The 21,469-nt window shown below is 39.5% G+C and overlaps 1 protein-coding gene across 1 annotated transcript in view; it reads right to left on the bottom strand.

Annotated features, from left to right (window-relative positions):
* The window catches only part of zmat4 (zinc finger matrin-type 4), a 256,147-nt gene that overhangs the window by 146,261 nt on the left and 88,417 nt on the right, over positions 1-21,469 (bottom strand). The window contains exon 4 of the mRNA XM_002936438.5: positions 15,307-15,466. Coding sequence (XP_002936484.3) covers positions 15,307-15,466 — 160 coding nt within the window. The remainder of the gene's footprint in view (positions 1-15,306; positions 15,467-21,469) is intronic.

Here is a 21,469-nt window from a genome sequence, read left to right as displayed (position 1 = left end):
CAACCCATCAGTCCCTCCACTGAGAAAATGTATTTCAAGTTTACAAAACAACATTTTAATGTTATGGCTCATTTAACCCTTTAAGTGCCAAGGGACGTAGATTCTACGTCCCAGGTACCAAGGGACCAAAGTGCCATGGGACGTAGAATCTACGTCCAATGGCACTGTCGGGTTTACATGCGCTGTGCTCGCTTTTAAAGCAGCGCAGCGCTTGTAAAGCCTTCACAACCCCCTAGGCAACGAGCGAATAAGGACATACTTACAGATCCGGTCGCCCAGCCGCACCGATCCGGTCCCTCAGCCAATGACAGCAGTGGACACGCATTGATGACGTGTCCACTGCTGTCCCTTTAAATTTCGCCGCCCCCGCGTCGCCTCTTCACTCCTGCTGAGCACATGTGACTGCTGGAGCCCCCCTGCTGCCTTCCTGCTGCCTTCCTGCTGGATTGGTCGCCCTGATTGCCTGCCTGCATTGTGTGAGCTGAACTACAACTCTCTAACCACTGTTTATTTTGCTTATTTCTATCTCAACTGTCTAAAAAATTTTTTTATTTTTTTTTTTCCATTTCTTCTTCTATCTTTGTCATTATTACACTTTTACACACATACACACTTATTTACAACTTTCCCAAGCACACACAGACACTTACACACACACTTACACTTAGAAAAAAAAAAAAAAAATCTTTCTTTCTTTTCTTTTCTTTCTTTCTTTGCTTTCTTTGGCAGTCTTTTTTTTTACTAAAACTTTATTTCTGATCTTGCTCTATAATTATCTGATTTATTTGGTTGCATTTTAGTGTTTTTTTGGCATTTTCATAATTGATTTCTGTTTTTGAATTATTCTATTGCACTGTAACTTTTTTATTGCTATTGGGTGCTGAATTTGCAGTGACGTTGGTGGATCCAGGGCTCTGGCCACTGATTTCATTGCAATAATTGTTCTTCTGTTGGTTTGAGTGGTTTTATTTGAATTTACTGATTTTATGGTGTTTTATCTTTGCATTGTTCTTTATTGTGTATTTAGTGCCCCTAAAAGGTTGCTTTTGCAGTGACATTGGTGGATCCAGGGCTCTGACCACCGATTTCATTGCAATTATTGTTCTTTTGTAGGTTTGGGTGGTTTTATTTGAATTTACTGATTTTATGGTGTTTTATCTTTGCATTGTTCTTTATTGTGTATTTAGTGCCCCTAAAAGGTTGCTTTTGCAGTGACATTGGTGGATCCAGGGCTCTGACCACCGATTTCATTGCAATTATTGTTCTTTTGTTGGTTTGGGTGGTTTTATTTGAATTTACTGATTTTATGGTGTTTTATCTTTGCATTGTTCTTTATTGTGTATTTAGTGCCCCTAAAAGGTTGCTTTTGCAGTGACATTGGTGGATCCAGGGCTCTGACCACCGATTTCATTGTAATTATTGTTCTTTGATTGCTTTTAGTGGTTTTATTCCATTTGGTTTCAGTTGTTCTAGAAAGATCCAGAGGTGCTAAGTTCAGATTGTTCTAGTAGTTTCTATTGCCAAAGGTTAACTCCTGGTCATCCCTTGCTGGCTTGAGTTTATCAAAAGGTTACAGTGAGGTTTTTTTTTTCTAGCTTCTCCTATTACAAGTGCTGTCTTGCTTGCTGCTTTTTTTTTTTTTTTTTTTTTTTGCTTGCTTGTTTTCACTTTGCCTGCTGATTGCTAGATTTGCAGTTGTCGGTATATTTCTGGCACAATGGCCAAACGGTTTTACAGCACCGAGGAAGCTGCTAGGTATTGCATGGACTCCAGCTCAGAAGAATTTAGCGATTCTGGGTCTGAGTATGTGCCATCTGACCACTCTACTGAGGAATCAGAGATAGACGATAGTGACACGGTTAGCGCAGAGGTTAGTAGTGGTGGCACGCTTACTGCTGAAGAGGCAGAGGCTGGTGGTAGTGCCCAAGATGTACCCATGGAAGTAGAAGAGGGTGAGGGTAGCACTGATGCAGCAGTTGGAGAGCCTGCGTGGGGGCCTCCCTGTAATTATGTCCCTGAAATTCCCCCTTTCACTGCAGTCCCTGGCATCAGTGTGGACACCACTAATTTTGAAATTATAGATTTTTTTAATCTCTATATTACAGAGGCCATCCTACAGGACATGGTCCGTTACACAAATTTGTATGCTGAGCAGTATCTTGCCAGCAACCCTTTACCGGGTTTTTCAAGAGCCCAGGCATGGTATCCCACAAATATAAACGAAATAAAAAGATTCCTGGCTCTTACATTGGCAATGGGACTCGTAGAACGTAATTCTTTAGCTTCCTACTGGGATACCAATACAGTCCTTTCCATCCCTCTTTTTTCAGCCGTTATGCCAAGAAACCGTTATCAAATTTTATTGCGGTTTCTTCACTTTAACGACAACACAACGGCTGTTGCCCCTAATGAGCCCGGTTATGACAGGCTTTATAAATTGAGGCCCCTTATAGATAGCCTGTCTCAGCGCTTCGCAGAGGTTTACACCCCCTCCCAAAATGTCTGTGTTGATGAGTCCCTTTTGCTCTTCAAAGGGCGCCTAAAATTTCGCCAATATATCCCAAGTAAGCGTTCTCGCTATGGGATGAAATTTTACAAACTCTGTGAAAGCAGCACGGGCTACACTAGTTATTTCATGCTGTATGAGGGAAAGGACACTAATTTGGACCCCCCCGGTTGTCCCACTGACTTGACTACCAGTGGTAAAATTGTTTGGGAGCTCATAACTCCACTGCTGGGCCGAGGTTACCACTTATACGTGGATAACTTTTACACAAGCATCCCTTTATTTAGAGCCCTAAATTCTTTGGACACCCCAGCCTGCGGCACAGTCAACCGTAACCGCAAAGGACTGCCCAGGGAATTGCTGGATAAGAAACTGAAGCGTGGAGAAGTACATGCTCTAAGAAGCAATGAGCTCTTGGCCATAAAATATTCAGACACCAAAGTTGTTTTTATGCTTACTACTATCCACGATGAGACCATGATTGTCCAACACAGAAGTGGCGGTAGGCCCTCAAAAACAAAGCCACTGTGTAGTAAAGAATATAGTAAGCATATGGGTGGTGTTGATAAATCCGACCAAATACAACATTATTATAATGCCACCCGAAAAACCAGGGCCTGGTACAAAAAAGCAGCAATTTATATGATCCAAATGGCCCTTTATAATTCTTATGTCGTTTACAAGGCGGCAGTACCAGGCCCCAGATTGTCTTATTACAATTATTTGCTGCAGTTGCTCCCTTCCTTGTTGTTTGGTGATGTAGAGGAGGTTCCTGACATGCCAGGTAATGACAATGTTGCCCGAATGGTGGGTAAGCATTTTATAGCACAAATTCCACCAACACCTAAAAAAACATATGCCCAGAGAAAATGTAAGGTTTGCCGTTCCAAGGGTGTTAGGCGAGATGTCCGGTATTATTGTCCCAAGTGTCCTAGCAAGCCTGCTTTGTGTTTCCACCCATGTTTTGAAGTGTACCATACTGTGGTACACTATGAGAGGACTTGAATTTTGTGTTTTTATAGGTAGGTTATGGTTCTCTGGGTTTGTTGGTGGAATAAGGATTTAGCATATCAGAATAGTGAACTTGGCATGTTCTAGGTTTTTATGCACAAGGTTTCAGGACTCCAAACTTAGCTGTGCTGGCAAAGTGACGCTGTTTTTTATTTATTGAGTTTATCTATTCTGGCAGGTCCGTACTTTACTTATAACTAGGTTATAGATATATGTGATGAAAAGTTTGGTAAGGTGTGTCATATTGGCAAAAGTGTTGTTTTTTTTTTAGTAAAGTAGGGATTTATGGTGTGTGATTTTGTTTTTTGCACAGGTTGTCAGAAAAACAAAGTGTGCTTGTAGCTTGTGGTTGTTTAGACTTGTTCTTGGGCATTCAGATTTTTGTGTTTGAGCTATGGTTATTCAGGCTAGTTGCAGTGTTTCTTTGGTTATGGGGTAGGACTTATATTGTGCTGTTGGTATAGCGAACTGAGGTGCTGGGTGACTGACCGGGCGCATGATAAAACTTGTGGTGTGTGATGAATCAATGAGATGTTTTTATCTCTAAAGCTGATGCCACAAGTCCTTTTACTGGCACCTCAAAAGCTTGCCTGTCAGCGCAGTTATCTGTGCATAGTTTTGTATATTACTTTGCATTTCTGGGCAGCATTTAACTACTGTAAGTGTAGGCCTTGAGTTTTTTGCAAAGGTTCTTGAGCACAGGATGACAGATACATTATGGTTTTTTGTGCTTGTAGTACAAATTGAATATCTACTGTATGTTCTGGTTAGGTTACACAAGTTGCAGTGGCTCTCTAAATATAAAAACTTTGCGTAATACTGGTGTGCCACTGGTGACTGCTGCACGGCACGTAATGGTGCACATAATTTTATCTCTGATGCTAATGCCCCAAGCTTTATTGTTGGCACCTAAATTCCTAACCTTTAGTGCAACTTCTAAGGACATTTGCATCATTTATGGGCCAAATTACTATGGATTTTTTGGCAAATATCCTTCTAAATGTGGTGCAGATTTTGTCATTTCTAAAGTAGTGTAGGAAGAAGCAAAAAACTGGTATCATAACACCACAGGAAAGATGGAACTCAAATCAAAGATGCTCCACAAAACAGAAATAGGTGAGTAAAGTACAATTTAGGGGTTTATTTGGGGGGGGGGGGGTAAAGTAAAAAACTGCAAGGGGTGCATAGAGTGCATTTTCAGGTTTGGCGGCCATGTACTTATGTGCAACCAGACATATGGGGTGTAATTTTATTCAGGGTAACTTGCTAATTGATACTGAGCAAGTTTTTTGATAGTTGCCGTTGAGATTTTGGGGAGAAATCTAACTTTATATTTTTTTTCAGACCAAGAATGGTGTCTCTAAATAGCTGAAGTTGTCTATTTTTAATCAATGTATAGTTTATATGGGTTTTTTTACAGTTAAGGGGCAATTTTGTCTGAAAAACTTTGAGATGTGCACATAAATTGCAGCCCCATTATTATGCATTGCCCCTGTTTTGGGGCATTTGGTGGCCACGTCTTTATGTGCACCCATACATATGGGGTATCGTTTTATTCAGGGGAACTTGCAGATTGATGTTTAGTAAGTTTTTGGTAGTTGCTATAGAGATTTTGGGGAGAAATCTAGGTTTGTATCTGTTTTTTCCTTGATTTCTGACCAAAGCACCGACTTCTGCAAGGGACTGCGGCCGCAATTTTCCATGTAGAAAGAGGAGAGTGGCGTCTCTGAATAGCTGATGGTGTGCACTTTTCAGAAATATATAGTTTGTGGGGGTTATTTTACAGGTATGGGGGGTTAACACTGAAAAACTGCAGGAAGTGCACATAGAGCTCAGTGAAATTGCCCTTTTGCATTGCCCCTGTTTTGGGGCATTTGGTGGCCACGTCTTTATGTGCACCCATACATATGGGGTATCGTTTTATTCAGGGGAACTTGCAAATTGATGTTTAGTAAGTTTTTGGTAGTTGCCATAGAGATTTTGGGGAGAAATCTAGGTTTGTATCTGTTTTTTCCTTGATTTCTGACCAAAGCGCTGACTTCTGCAAGGGACTGCGGCCGCAATTTTCCATGTAGAAAGAGGAGAGTGGCGTCTCTGAATAGCTAATGGTGTGCACTTTTCAGAAATATATAGTTTGTGGGGTTTTTTTTACAGGTATGGGGGGTTAACACTGAAAAACTGCAGGAAGTGCACATAGAGCGCAGCCCCCAAAATTTCAACTGAAATTGCCCTTTTGCATTGCCCCTGTTTTGGGGCATTTGGTGGCCACGTCTTTATGTGCACCCATACATAGGGGGTATCGTTTTATTCAGGGGAACTTGCAGATTGATGTTTAGTAAGTTTTTGGTAGTTGCCATGGAGATTTTGGGGAGAAATCTAGGTTTGTATCTGTTTTTTCCTTGATTTCTGACCAAAGCGCTGACTTCTGCAAGGGACTGCGGCCGCAATTTTCCATGTAGAAAGAGGAGAGTGGCGTCTCTGAATAGCTAATGGTGTGCACTTTTCAGAAATATATAGTTTGTGGGGGTTTTTTTACAGGTATGGGGGGTTAACACTGAAAAACTGCAGGAAGTGCACATAGAGCGCAGCCCCCAAAATTTCAACTGAAATTGCCCTTTTGCATTGCCCCTGTTTTGGGGCATTTGGTGGCCACGTCTTTATGTGCACCCATACATAGGGGGTATCGTTTTATTCAGGGGAACTTGCAGATTGATGTTTAGTAAGTTTTTGGTAGTTGCCATAGAGATTTTGGGGAGAAATCTAGGTTTGTATCTGTTTTTTTCCTTGATTTCTGACCAAAGCGCTGACTTCTGCAAGGAACTACGGCCACAATTTTCCATGTAGAAAGAGGAGAGTGGCGTCTCTGAATAGCTGAAGGTGTGCACTTTTCAGAAATATATAGTTTGTGAGGGTTATTTCACAATTAGGGGGGTTAACACTAAAAAACTGCAGGTAGTGCACATAGAGCGCAGCCCCCAAAATTTCAACTGAAATTGCCCTTATGCATTGCCCCTGTTTTGGGGCATTTGGTGGCCACGTCTTTATGTGCACCCATACATATGGGGTATCGTTTTATTCAGGGGAACTTGCAGATTGATGTTTAGTAAGTTTTTGGTAGTTGCCATGGAGATTTTGGGGAGAAATCTAGGTTTTTTATCTGGTTTTTCCTTGATTTCTGACCAAAGCGCTGACTTCTGCAAGGGACTGCGGCCACAATTTTCCATGTAGAAAGAGAAGAGTGGTGTCTCTGAATAGCTGAAGGTGTGCACTTTTCAGAAATATATAGTTTGTGGGGGTTATTTCACAGGTAGGGGGGGTTAACACTGAAAAACTGCAGGAAGTGCACATAGAGCGCAGCCCCCACATTTTTAGCTGTAATTGCCCTTGTGCATTGCCCCTGCTTTGGAGTGTTTGGTGCCCATGTCTTTATGTGCACCCATACATATGGGGCATCATTTTATTCAGGAGAAGTTTGTCTTTCAAATATGCCTTTGTTAGAAAATTTTTATGAGATTTTTTTTTGTCAAATCCACATTTGATCATGCGTCCAAGTTTACGTTTTAGAAAAAAAAAAAAAATGTCATAAAAAGTTCCAAATTTCACAATGCACTGACAAAAGGTATTTGGCTTTTGAGTGAAAACTACATTGCACCTAGAAACCTGAAGGTCTGTAGTTTCTAAAGATACCAAACATGAGGGGATATTTTAGATTTACATATAAGTTATGCTGCATTAACTGTTACAAGCGCTTTTCTGCTTTGTTCTGGTGTGATATTGTACAAAGTATTGCTTTAGTTTGGGGGTTACTTCTGGACAGGAACTGTGGGGTACCACCACATATTTGGTATCGTTGGACTTGGGAGTATCAGGGCTTTTACAAACAACAAAAAAAAGTGTGTAAAATTAACTTTTCTATGGAAAAAAAACTCAAAATATACAGAAATTTTTCATAATTTTATTTTTTTTTTACATATTTCACCCAAAATACACATCATATCTCCAGAAAAGTTATAAAATTTGGTATGTATGTCGAAGCCCAATTAGTGACGAAAAAAACGATATATAATTTCCCTAGTTTCATGGAGGTTTTTCTACCAAAAAACATTGTTAAAGTGAATGAGTACAAAATGCTTAAAAAACGTCTGGCACTGGGGGGAACCGAAATGACGAATTCGGCTGGCACTTAAAGGGTTAAAAAAAAATCCCTGTATGTATGAATATGTCAGGAATAAAGCTAATTCTCTCACATACAGGTTAAATAAGATTAGTGACGAGTGAATCTGTCCCATTTTGCTTCGCTGAAAAATTTGGAATGGCAAAAATGTTGCACGTCAAAAAAAACAATTTTTTGACACACAGCAATTTTTTCCGCAGCGAATTTTGTTTTGCAAAAAATCTGCCAATGGCGAAACGTAGAAAGTCACTGTGCATCCATGCCTGGAGAATTGTTTCGCCCATCACTACAAGAAATCACTTTCATCCACTTGATATCAGGCCATAGCTTTCCTGCCTACTGAGTATAATGGCAGCCAAAGGAACGTTTGCATGTAATTCACATTCTGTTCCTGTTGAGGGTGCTGATATAAGAATGTTCAGCAATGGCAGCAATGCCTATTCTCTATTGGCTACCAGCTAAATATTAACTTTTGATTAAGAATACATAATACTGGTATTTACCCAGTTATCCAGAATCTTCGGGACCTGGAACAGGTCTTCATACCTTAAGTCTGCTAAAAATCACTTTGCCTCTGATAAGGATGAATTATATCTTGGTTGGGATCATGTACAAGCTACTGTGTTATTATTACAGAGAAAAAGGAAATCAATTTTAAAACTTTGACTAAATTGGAGTCTATGGGAGACAGCCTACCCATAATTCTGATAATAATCAATAATAATAATAATAATAATAATAATAATAATAATAAAAAATAATAATGGGTTTCCAGATAACAGATCCCATACATGTATAGGTAAAAAATAATATGTGCAGATCACAAAGCTATCTTGTTTTGCTATATAGCAGCAATTTCTTTTTACTGGCTATAGATCCCTTCTCATTTGATTGAATCCTCATAAGCCTGACTCTGATTATACCCATTTCACTGCCTTTCTAGCTGGCAGAAGCTGACATCTCTTCACAACCTTTTCATAATGAAATGCCACGTATTTTAATGTCAGCTTAAGAGAGAAAGTGGCAAAGAGCATAAGTGAGTAAAAGGCTTGAAAGAGACTGATAAATGAAATGTAGAACTCAATAAACAAGGGGGGGGATGGAAAGGAGAAAGGGTTAAACGGCTGGCAGTTTGAGTTATCGCCTTCAGACAGCCCTGGAAGAAGGAGCAAAGGCTCAATGGTCCTTTTTATGTTGGATCCCTCACATACATGGCAGCTGTTGCTTCTTTGTTTATTAGAAAAGACTGCGCTTAGGATCTGGCTGGCTCAGTGTACGTGTAGAACACATTGGCACCAACCATGTCAATGCAGAGGGATGGAATAGCTGTTACATAAAACTGCAAGTGTAGTAAACTGCATGAATTAATAAACAGTAAGCAATGATGGGAAGACTAGAATGAACCTGAGCTCCTTCCTGGTGCAGGACTTAAAGGGGATGATCACCTTTTGCAAAGTCCAAGCAAAGTGGTAGGACTTTGTCAAAATTATGGCAGTTTTTCAAATACTTTAACGTATTAAAATGGTTTAGGAAAGTTCTTATTTTGCATTTTGGTAGAATTTTCTATCCCCTGACTGTGTGGGATGTGGCTACAAGGGGTTGCACTCACCTTACCCATAGGTTACACTAACATCAGATACCCCAAAATATACCAACACCTAGAAAATTCAATCACTGCCACCATCTATTAACAGGTGAAAGCTAATATGATTATTCCCCTAATACCTCACAATACACTAACGCATCTAACACTCTCATACTGTATCAGGGGCACTAATGCCATGAAGCGAGTTGAGAAACTCACCTCAGACGGCAGCATCCCCGGAGTTACCAGGGGAGGCAAAAAGCCATTCGGGTTTTCTTCATTCCCTCTATAAACTATTCCCTCTATAAGGAGTATTTAATACAAAATAACCAAAGATTAACTCCATGGAAAGGCCATTTTCAGCTGAGCCTGCTTTACTCCAATGCAGGCGTGTTGTCACATTTTGGCAACTTTTTTCTGCATTGAAACACAACTGGGTAAGGTTTCAATAAGGCCCCAGTTCAGGACCATGGTTCCCAAGGAAAACTGTCCCTGGGAAATTTCTCCATTCCCACTAGGACAATATGTTGGAAAAAAAACTGTGGCTATGACCTTCAGTGGGTGTGGTTAAAATTGGGGGTGGTAGAAAGTGGGTGTGGCAAATCTATATTTTTATTTTTGTGCCCTACACTATTCTCTGTTTGTTCCCGGATTTCACTTTGAAACTCTTGCAGCCTTATCATAGGTTCTGAAAGGAAACTGGCGTAGTTGACGTTTTCCATTGCGTCTGATTAAAAGAATAAATGATTGCAATACAAACAGAATATGTTTAAGTCTATAGTCAGACACCCTCAAGCAAAGATCTGATAACCACATTGCGCAGTTACTAAATGAACCATTGATTTCAATGCGAGTGAGTGACTCAGATCAATGCAATCACAAGAAAACACGATTCTTATTATGGGAGCGAAAGAAAGAAATCACAAGGTAGAATAGTCAGCTTTATCCTGTAAAACTTATGTCCCTGTAGCATTAGTTTTAATATCAGCGTTCTGATTGCCGGGATTTTGTTTGACTCCTTTATCCTTGCCCTGGCCAAAGTGCGTTGCTTCTTGGCAATGAAGTAGTTAATGCTCTGTTAAAGAATCTTTTTTTGCCCAAGAATTTGCTCTGCTGAATTTTAACAACAGCGAGGAGATGACTTTAAAGCATAATACTAAGCCATAACATTTAATAGATCCTTATATAATGAACTACAGTTCATTTGCTACACTAAATTTATTCCAAAAAATATGAATTACTTTGGGTCTTGGAAAAGCACAATTCAAGCATGCTCTTAAGTATATATCACTTAAAATACAGGCGTTGGATTTTATGTGTATATATTTTCATTTATATAGCACTACTTTAGTACCCAGAGCTGTACAGCGGAACAATAATTCATAGAACAAACAGGGGTTACCATTACAAAAATAAATAGAAACACAAATAAATAGAAAGCACAGTTACATTAAAGATTAAAAGCTACATGTCATAGGCCATAAAGCTTACAATCTAAACGGGTGGATAAGTTACAGATACAAACAGGAGGATATTAGGTGCCCCAGTCTACAGTGGTTGACACTGCACTCTAAGTGCCAGAACTGTAGCCACAAACACTCTTCTGCCATGCCTATATACACTATTTATGTTTAATTGTTAATAGAAGCTCATTAATAACCCCAAATGATCCACTATACCTATGCCCTGTATGCTCTGTCAAAGTTCTTCTTTACACTGGGAATTATTTACCCCCCTCCCAAAATTCTTCTATTAAGTCCTGCCCATTTTCAGGTCAGCAAATCAGGACTGATCAGATGGCATGGGGGGTGGAGGGGGGTCAGGTGCAAAACGAAGTCCTCCGTGCATGTTTTGCTTATATGCCTTTTGTTATGACGCAGACCTTAGCTTCCCACATGAATACAGGGCTGCCAGTGCATTAGACAGCACTGTATTCATGATGAGGGGCGGGTTGTGGAGGTTCATATGCCCATAATTTTTTTGCCCATTATATTTATTACCCACCTCAGCCCATGTGGCTTGAATATTGCTATCAGTACAATATTAGCGCTGCACCTGCCAGTATACCTTCCTGTATAAGCAGGGTCAGATTTAAAGATAGGGCGCCCTTAGGCACACACAGAAAATTGAGGAATATTGGCCTAGAACATAATATTTCTTATTGGATAGAGAACTGGCTGAAGGATAGATTACAAAGAGTGGTGGTAAATGGAACATTTTCTAATTGGGAAATCACAAGGTAGAATAGTCAGCTTTATCCTGTAAAACTTATGTCCCTGTAGCATTAGTTTTAATATCAGCGTTCTGATTGCCGGGATTTTGTTTGACCCCTTTAACCTTGCCCTGGCCAAAGTGTGTTGCTTCTTGGCAATGAAGTAGTTAATGCTCTGTTAAAGAATATTTTTTTTGCCCAAGAATTTGCTCTGCTGAATTTTAACGACAGCGGGGAGATGAGCATAGTACTAAGCCATAACATTTAATAGATCCTTATATAATGAACTACAGTTCATTTGCTACACTAAATTTATTCCAAAAAATATGCATTACTTTGGGTCTTGGAAAAGCACAATTCAAGCATGCTCTTAAGTATATATCACTTAAAATACAGGCGTTGCATTTTATGTATGTATATTTTCATTTATATAGCACTACTTTAGTATCCAGAGCACAGAAAGTTGAGGAATATTGGCCTAGCCCTAGAACATAATCTATCTACTGAATGGTAGTGTGTTGGGGGAATCCTTAATGGAGAAGGATCTGGGGTTTTTTGTAGATAACAAGTTGTCTAATTCCAGGCAGTGTCATTCTGTGGCTACTAAAGCAAATAAAGTGCTGTCTTGTATAAAAAAGGGCATTGACTCAAGGGATGAGAACATAATTTTGCCTCTTTATAGGTCCCTGGTAAGGCCTCACCTTGAGTATGCAGTGCAGTTTTGGGCTCCAGTCCTTAAGAAGGATATTAATGAGCTGGAGAGAGTGCAGAGACTGCAACTAAACTGGTAAAGGGGATGGAAGATTTAAACTATGAGGTGAGACTAAGTACATTAGAGGGGATTATAGGCAGATAGGGGGTGTTCTTTTTTTCCCATAAAAACAATCAATGCACCAGAGGCCCCCCCTTTAGATTAGAGGAACGGAGCTTCCATTTGAAGCAGCGTAGGGGGTTTTTCACGGTGAGAGCAGTGAGGTTGGGGAATGCCCTTCCTAGAGATGTGGTAATGGCAGATTCTGTTAATGCCTAGTATATATACATAAACTATATAGTTTATGTATGTGATAGTATAGATTGGTAAGTATAGGTTGTGTGTGCTGGGTTTACTTGGAAGGGTTGAACTTAATAGACTCATGGTCTTTTTTCAACCCTATGTAACCATGTAACTATGTAACAAAGCCTGTCCCCCTGCTCACACCCCCACCCCATTTCAAACACTCCTCCCTGCTCTACCATCTCTACCACTGTGGCCAGGGGGCGGCATGCTGGATTTTTGCCACCCTAGGCCTTTGGGGACTGCCCACAAATCCGGGCCTGTGTATAAGCACCTGTTTAATAACTCTTATACAGTAAATAAAGAATAGACTCAGTTTATAAATAGGGTACAGTTTCATGCTAGACAAAAACTGACGCTCCTCCAATAAGACTGTCGAGCTAAATACATAGAATGGTAAGGAGACACATTTGTGCTTTCAGTGCACTTAACGATATCTTCAGAGTGCCTCGTATTCAGCAGAAAAAAGCAATTGAAAAGCCTATTCACCTGACTTCACATATTTATAGTGTGATCTTTTAAAGGTTAGTTGTCTAATGATGCACGCTATTATGAGCAATCATTTTTGAATCAGTAGCTTGTCAATATATGGGCTCTGCCGCCTTCCGCAGATTAACTCGGTAAGTTAGGGAACATCAGGATTCGCACCACAGTCATAGCCAATCACTTCATCTCCTCCTTACTCTACAAGCTTAAATTTTATCTGCACTAAGGGAATGGAAGGGATCACTTGAGTGCAAGTGGGGGGGGGGGCATTCTTGCTAAGCCTGATGTACTTTTGTTTGTAAATCACACTCACTGTTCCTTGAAAATTTGTATTTAGTAACACTAAAGCACTATTTTATATCATCCATCTCCACAATATGTATCTCATGCATATACTCACCCCCTGAGTGTTACATTTCTGGTCCATTCATAATAATTTTAAAGGAAAACCTTTATTTCAGTAGTTTTTGTCAGCCAATGCCACCCTGGTATGGTCAGTTATGCATACATGTGCAGGCACAGCTTTTAGTGTTCAATTTTGGGTGTGCCAATAACTGTTTCTGAGAGCAACTCACAGGGCAAAGTGTAAAAACAGGGAGCTTTGTGCCAATTTAACATCACTTCTGGTATAACCAGTCCTGCTGGGCCGCATTAGCTGCCCAATGCCCCCACACTGTTAACAGTCTGCCATCCCTTTCTTCTCTTGACCCCACTGATCACCCTGCTTGGTGCTGCTTGTGTGCCTCCCTGCTTGGCACCCTGGTACTGCCATACAGACTTTATTCATACTAAGATGAATACAGTTAAAGATGGGCATGTGTTCCACTGTGGAATGCATGCTTTTATGCTGGACCAGGTTTACAGGCCGCTTCCATTTTATCCTTTAACTTAATGTGTTAATGTGCTCATAATTCATTGCTACAGTGATCTTACTGGCATATCTGTTAATAAGCTAGTTGTTTATTTCTGCAGTGATCGTTCTGGCATGTATATGGTTAATGTGCTCATAATTCATTTTCTGCAAGGATCTTCCTGGTATGTCTGGTTAGTTATGGCTAAAAAATGTGGATAAAGAACTTAAAAGGCTGCAGTAAATAAAGTGCATTTTTGGGTCCTCAAGCCTCACACCTAACCTTGACACAGCCTTGCTTGTCTGTGAACATAGTAGGGCGCAGATGGCATCGCAGGGGCAGGTGTGCTTATGTCTTTGGTGGGCCCCAGGTACCCCACATGGATATAATGAACTTAGGACTGGATATATTAGTGCACAAAACATGTGTTCATGGTCTACCCCCCCCATATGTAATAAAAAAGACAATAACCCATGGTAACCAATCAGATGTTTGCTTTTAAGCGGATGACAGGTTTTAACTTTAAAGGAGAACTAAACCCTAAAAATCAATATGGTTAAAAATATACTGAACTTACTACACCAGCCTAAAGGTTCAGCATCACAATAGCAGCAATGATTCAGGGCTTTATATTGTAAATGTCTGCGACACTCACATGTTGTTGGGAAGCTAAGCTTAGGGGTTGCCGTAAATCATCAGAAAATCAGAAAATGAGGTTGGCCTGTCATATAAGCTGTTGCTACAGGGCTGATTATTTATTTCTGATGCTAATTGCACTGGTTTCTGAGCTGCCATGTAGTAATAATCTATATAATTTACTAATTAGAATTATATTGGGACATTTATCTGCTATACATAGAGTATATTGAGTGAGTGGGTCCCTAAGCTCAGGTAAGTGACAGCAGTGAATCAGCAGCAAAGAAGATAGGGGGGTAATGGGGGCATCTTGGGGGGCACAGATCTTCCCTGCTAAAGGGCTGTGGGTGCCTTGGGCTGGTACAGAAGCCTAATACATAAAGTACAACATTTCTAGCCTGCTTCTTTAGTTAAACTTTAGTTCTCCTTTAACTCAAACAATACAAGTGGTGAATATCTTCTTCCTTATTCCTAGTATGTTAAATTAAAAAAATGACCCCCCCCCCCCCCCCCCCCCCCCCCAAAGAAGAACTACATTACCATTGGCACTGGTAGCTGATTTTATTTTCCTAGAAATAAACTAAAAACAGATATTATTTCAGCGCAGCACATGTTAATCCATCCTATTTATTATGCTGTTGTTGTTTTGCTTAATGTTTAGTTTTGCTTCTGCATTATGTTATGCATGAAAAACATGTTATTTTTGAAGGCTTTTACAAGGCGCGGAACAGAAAGCAGTCCCAGACTGTGCAAGGTTATTCTGCTGTTTGCCTCACACATTGCTTTCTCACCTGCTGGAGCTGCTGTGTTTGGTGACTCCCCGAGCACAAGTTTCACTCTCTTAGCGTGAGTCTTTCCTTGATAATGAGATTCAGCAACTATGGCAGATGTGAAGAACATGTTGCAAAGGGTACAGCATTTATTTTTATCGACTTCAGTCTCATCGCTTTCCTGGGGAAAAAGAAAAAAACACACAAAAACAAACAAATAAAAGGCCTTTAATATTTTATTACATATAAAGATTTACCAGGGCAGAAATGTTCCTATCGTATATTTTGCCTACAAGTTCTAATGAAAGTATAATGCAAAGTGTACATTTCTCAGTGCTGCCGATGCACATAGGCTTAAGGGCCTATCCTATATATTACCTATATATATCCTATAACATTACTTCTTGACCAAAAATGCATTTGCCTCTTAAAAACAGAGCACTGTGGCTTTTCTCTCAATCACAATTTGGTAAAATTTTAGACTAGCACCTAGAAACTAGAGTTGGCTAAACTGTTCAGTTTGACATAAGGACACATTATGAGAATAGTGGGAGTCAATGTCGGACTAGGGGGTGCAGGGTGCCCTGCAGGTGCCCCTGCAGGGCGAGTCCCCCAACCCCCCCCAGGGGCCCCCCCATAGGGCCCCCACCCGACGTCCTCTCCGAGTGTGCATAAATTTAACTCATTATGGGAGGAACAGTCAGACAGGGGGAGGCCCGGCAAGGGTCGGACTGGGCCACCGGGGCCCAAGGAGATTTTTCTCGGTGTCCTGACGGCCCAGTCCAACCCTGGTGGGAGTAAGCAGTCAGAATTTGACTTTTTTCTCTGTATTGACCCCTATTATTATGCTGTGGTGTAATTAAAATGGGGAACCCCAATGTACATATTCTTTGAATGATGTTTGAGTTAAGTTATTGATAACTGATTTAGTCCAAGGGAAAACTTTCATTAACCAGTTTGTTAACTGTTATTTTCTTTCTAAGCTCTGTTAAAAGAGTATTGTAGAGGCCATCTCTCGTGCCATAGCTCTGTCCATATCAACTGGTTTGGATACAGGCAGAGGAAGTGATTGAAGTGAGGCAGGCCCCTAGATCATGCTAGAAGCACTATAGGACATCTGGGAAAGAAGGAGAAGCCTAGTCTGGGCACCCAAACTAGAAGGAAGACCACAAGATATTGCAGCCACTCCAAGGGAGAGATAGACTGTCCAGGGGAGCAGGGACAATGATGACTCTGCTCAAAGGGCTCAAATTATACTGAGAAACCAGCTTGTTACCTGCCAACAGATCCTTGTGACCTCCATTTATATATATATATATATATATATATAATACTTGCAAATTTTCAAGTAAATACCGTTTTGGACCTATTATTCAGAATGCTCGGGACCTGGGGATTTTTAGATAAGGGGTCTCTCCATAATTTGGATCTCCATACCTTAAGTCTACTAAAAAATCATTTAAACATAAAATGAACCAAATAGGATTGCTTTGCCTCTAATAATAAAAAATAATTAAATTAAATAACTTTTATAAATTAAAATAATACGATTAAAATGGAGTCTATGGGAGATGGCCTTCCCATAGAGTTTTCTGGATAATGGGTTTCCAGATAACGGTTCCCATACCTGTGTTGGTATGTGAAAATGAAATAATGCTATGTTAAAAGTATATCATTCTTGTACCCTTTTTCAGATATTGCAGATTTTTTTTTCAATTGCCCACTTGCAAGTTTATGTAATAAAAGTAATCAGCAGCGGGAAAATTATTTGAGATTTGCCTTTGCGTGAACTTAATATGGGCTTTGCGAACATGGAAACTGTTTAGCGACCACTTCCAAAGTGGAAGAAAGGCGAATTTCATTGATTGCACCAATGCACAGTGTATGTAATAAAACTTCTTAATGAAAAAGTCCCAAAAGATTACACCATCTTCAATCATACTTTAAAAGTTTGCAATGCGCAATTAAAATGAACAATGTATTATGTATAACAGTCCAATGAACAATATTACATTGCGAAATGCAAATTTTTATTCTTATTCTTGTGCGCATTTTGTTTCCGTTTACAACTTTTATCACATTCCTCCATGTAAGTCTGGTTGTGCTGTAGTATAAGAATAAAACATTTATTTTGCAATTAGCCAAACAGTGATTAAGAGCAAGGCCCTCGTGGAGAGTATTCATCTTGACCTAATGTCCAAGGAAAGAGAGCTGCATAATTTAGAGGCAAAAGAAAGCACTTGCACACAATTGTATAAATGCCAGCCCAAATGATCCCAACTATCAATACATAATTCATCAAGTAGCTGGTGAATAATTTGGTAGTGACAAATGGTGCAGTTTAGTAATGAAGCCAAAAGGAAACAGTTGTACAGAGCAAGGGAAGAAGACGGATAGTAAGCAGAGGACCTCCTCCTTTTGTTAAATAAACTGTTAGCGTATAGAACATGGAGTCGTTATAAGCAGTGATTTTTCATGCACACGAGGCAACGGAAGAGAGAAAACTGATAATGAAACATGGGGAATATATCAGGATATACTGGGGGAAAAGAGAGGGGCACATTATAGAAGAACTAAAGCTAAAAGAAAAACTATACCCCCACATAATATACAGTAGGTTTCTATAAAAATATATTGCATTAACCATCTCATATGTAAAACCCTGTATTATCTAAATCAGGGGCCCCCAACCTTTCTTACTCGTGAGCCACAGTCAAATGTAAAAGGACTTGGAGAGCAACACAAGCAGCATAAAAGTTCATGGAAGTGCTAAATAAGGGCTAAGATTGGCTATTAGGCAGCCTCTATGCACACTATCAGCTTACAGGGGGCTTTATTTGGTAGTAAATCTTGTTTTTATCCAACCAAAACTTGCCCCCAAGTCAGGAATTCAAAAATAACTACCTGGTTTGGGGGCACTGAGAGCAACATCCAAGGGGTTGGGGAGCAACATGTTGCCCCTGAGCCACTGGCTGGGGATCACTGATCTAAATAAACCATTTTCATAAAAATTGATTTTTTTTTTGTTGCCTTGGACAACTCCCATTGACTTGCCTGGCAAGCTTTTAGATGGCAATTTTTCACATTTAAGTTTTCGGGTTTTTGCACATAATAAATACCAGACATTCGAGTTTTTGAAACAAAATTTGAATTTTTTTAGCTTAAAAATACTCAAACTCGTAACAGTAATGCTTCGGGTCTTCAAGATTCTAATTTTTAGCTATTTTGACGCATAGCAAATCTCAAAAAACCTGTGTTTTGTTTTCCTGCAACTTTTAACCCTAAAAAAACAGAAATGGAAAAAAAAAATCTGAGCGTTAGTAAATGGCAATCAGTTTTAATTGGAAGGCACACTGGTTATCCTTTTATTCACCCTGTGTTGCCAGGTTTAGTGTCAGGAATGCTCCAACCATTGCTCCAACCATAATTAAAGCCTTATATCAAATGTTTGTTGTACAGAATTCAGTTACAGTTACTTTGTGAATATGTGAATGTGGATTTGTTATAAACTCAGTAAATAAATAAACCTTCAGTACCTATAAGTTACTGTGCATTTTTTTGTCAAAACAATGTATTCCATATCATTTGTTGGCAAAATGTCACTATTTCAGTTTGTATATATTTCTCAAAAACAAAAAGTGAGAAAATATAGTCTAACGGAGTAGAACATGGATGGTGCAATTTGCATAAGCCCTCAGTCAAGGGTAGGAAAAGCCAATTAAATAATTCAGAAGCAAAAGAGACCATCAATAATTATCGAAGTAGTGTAAAGTAAAATTCAAGTAATCATTTATTAGGACAAAAAGAAGAAAGCAGCCTAACGCGTTTTGTGCCTTGTAGGGCACTTACTCATAGGCATACCCAATAGCATCCCGATTCATCAGAAGGGGTAGAATGGAGGCACTGATGCTTAGGACAACTACAGGTATGGGACCTGTTATCCAGAATGCCCAGGACCTGCGGTTTTCTAGAAAAGGGGACTTTATATAATTTGGATCTCCATACCCTAAGTCTAAAAAAACATTTAAACATTAAATAAACCCAATTAAATTGTTTTGCCTCCAGTAAAGATTAATTATGTCTTTGTTGGGATTAAGGACAAGGTACTGCTTTATTATTATAGAATACAGGTATCGGACCCCTTATCCGGAAACCCGTTATCCAGAAAGCTCCGAATTACGGAAAGCCTGTCTCCCATAGACTCCATTTTAATAAAATAATTCAGAATTTTAAAACTGATTTCCTTTTTCTCTGTAATAATAAAACAGTACCTTGTAATTGATCCCAACTAAGATATAATCAATCCTTATTGGAGGCAAAACAATCCTATTGGGTTTAATTCATGTTTTATTGATTTTTTAGCAGACAAGGTATAGAGATCCAAATTAAGGAAAGACCCCTTATCCGGAATACCCTTGGTCCCGAGCATTCTGGATAACGGGTCCTATACCTGTATTTTAAAAAATGTGAATTATTGAAAAAAAAAAAAAAGGAGTCTATGGGAGATGGTCTTCCTTGCCCTTGAAGCTATCTGGATAATGGGTTTCCAGATAACAGATGCCTTAATGAATGGTGTCAACACAAGCAACATTGGTGCCTGTTTAGCAAGACTTTGCCATATGACCCTTCTTATATTCACTTGCCAATGCTCCTGTTCTTTCTTTGTGAACTCACTGTACTTTTAAGGTGGAGGAGGAAACTATTTTAAACTCATAGCTAAAAGTGAAACCGGGTGAAGAGCTAAAACTTGTAAAGCCAATATAGCCTTTCAGAAATGGTGCAGAACTTGAAACTCGAAAATAAATTACGGGAACATGCTGAAATTACTTTCAATAGTAAAAACCAATTTCTAGTTTCTACATTGGTTTTGTCAAAGTGACAGAATTCAGCATGTGTCAATAAAAAACAGCGCCTAGTGTAGGTGTAGATAGACTTGCATTGTACATCCTATATTTACTTTCCCATTGAGTTTTATGAATTCCTGCCAAAATATCTCCGTGCTGAAAGCAATCAGCCATCTCATTGTCCAGGAAGAAAACATCCCTTTTTTTAGGCCAATTCCCAGTCACCGCCGCAGGCTCTTTATTCCCTGGCACTGTGTACAAGGATAAATTCATTTCTGCTAAGCCGAATGTATTAAGATTTAATTTATTCCACGTTTTAATCATTTATAACGTATATAGAACAGCCACAGTCACATCAGGGCTTAGTTTGGAAGCAACCTATTAAAATAAGCCTTTGATGACTGTTCTGTTTAATTACAACACCAGTGTGGAAGTAATTCACAACGGCCCTGTATAAAGCAGAACGCATAGACTGTCAACGGCCTTACTTTGCTTGTCTTCTCCTTTTGTATCTCTTATGTTTTTCACATGTTCCCTTCATTAATCAGAAGTAGATTCTCTCTTGCATCATTTACACTGAGAGTGAATTATTTATTAGATTAAAAAGTTATCCTTCTTGCAGCCCTGCCACGAGACGACAGAGCAACTTTAAAGAAACGGCATAAATCTTAAGCGCAGGTCTGATTGCTTCTATTGTATCTGTGCACTCTACAAAGGCAATTCCTGCACAAGCTGAAGGTTGTGGGAAATGATCCCTAGTTATATTTGCCAGGTTTCTGCTCATTTTCCTTCATTTATTCAGGATATCACGGGGAGATATTTCAATTGCCTTAGATGCTGCTTAGATAAATGAGATAAGTCTCCTGAGTTCAGCTGTGGTCATATCCATTTTTGCCTCCTCCACAACTAATTCAGATTTGTTGGATGTGTTTCCCAGAGATATCAAACTTTTTCAATCTAAAGGGCTGATTTTCTGCAACACTTAGGGGCAGATTTATCAATGTGTGAGATTAGAGCTCACCACGTAAAAATTCACCCACTTTCGATTCATTCCTATGGGATTTTTAGAGTGTAATTATCAAAGGGTGAACTCTTATACCCACTGATAAATATGCTTCTAAAAAGGCCATAGGAATAAATAGAAAGTGGGTGCATTTTTCTGTGGTGAGCTCACGTTGTGATAAATCTGCCCCCTAGAGTCTTACTGAATAGATCCTGCTGCATCTCAAACTATAAATAAGACTCTTATACAGATCTTCTTCATACTCTCTCCATCTTTTATATGGAGGTCTCTAACCCCAGTAGTCAAAAAACGATTACTCTGTGAGGCTACAATTTTA

This window comes from Xenopus tropicalis, chromosome 7 (assembly GCF_000004195.4).
Source record: "Xenopus tropicalis strain Nigerian chromosome 7, UCB_Xtro_10.0, whole genome shotgun sequence".
Classification (NCBI taxonomy): domain Eukaryota; kingdom Metazoa; phylum Chordata; class Amphibia; order Anura; family Pipidae; genus Xenopus; species Xenopus tropicalis.
This window is presented reverse-complemented; position numbering and strand designations above follow the sequence as displayed.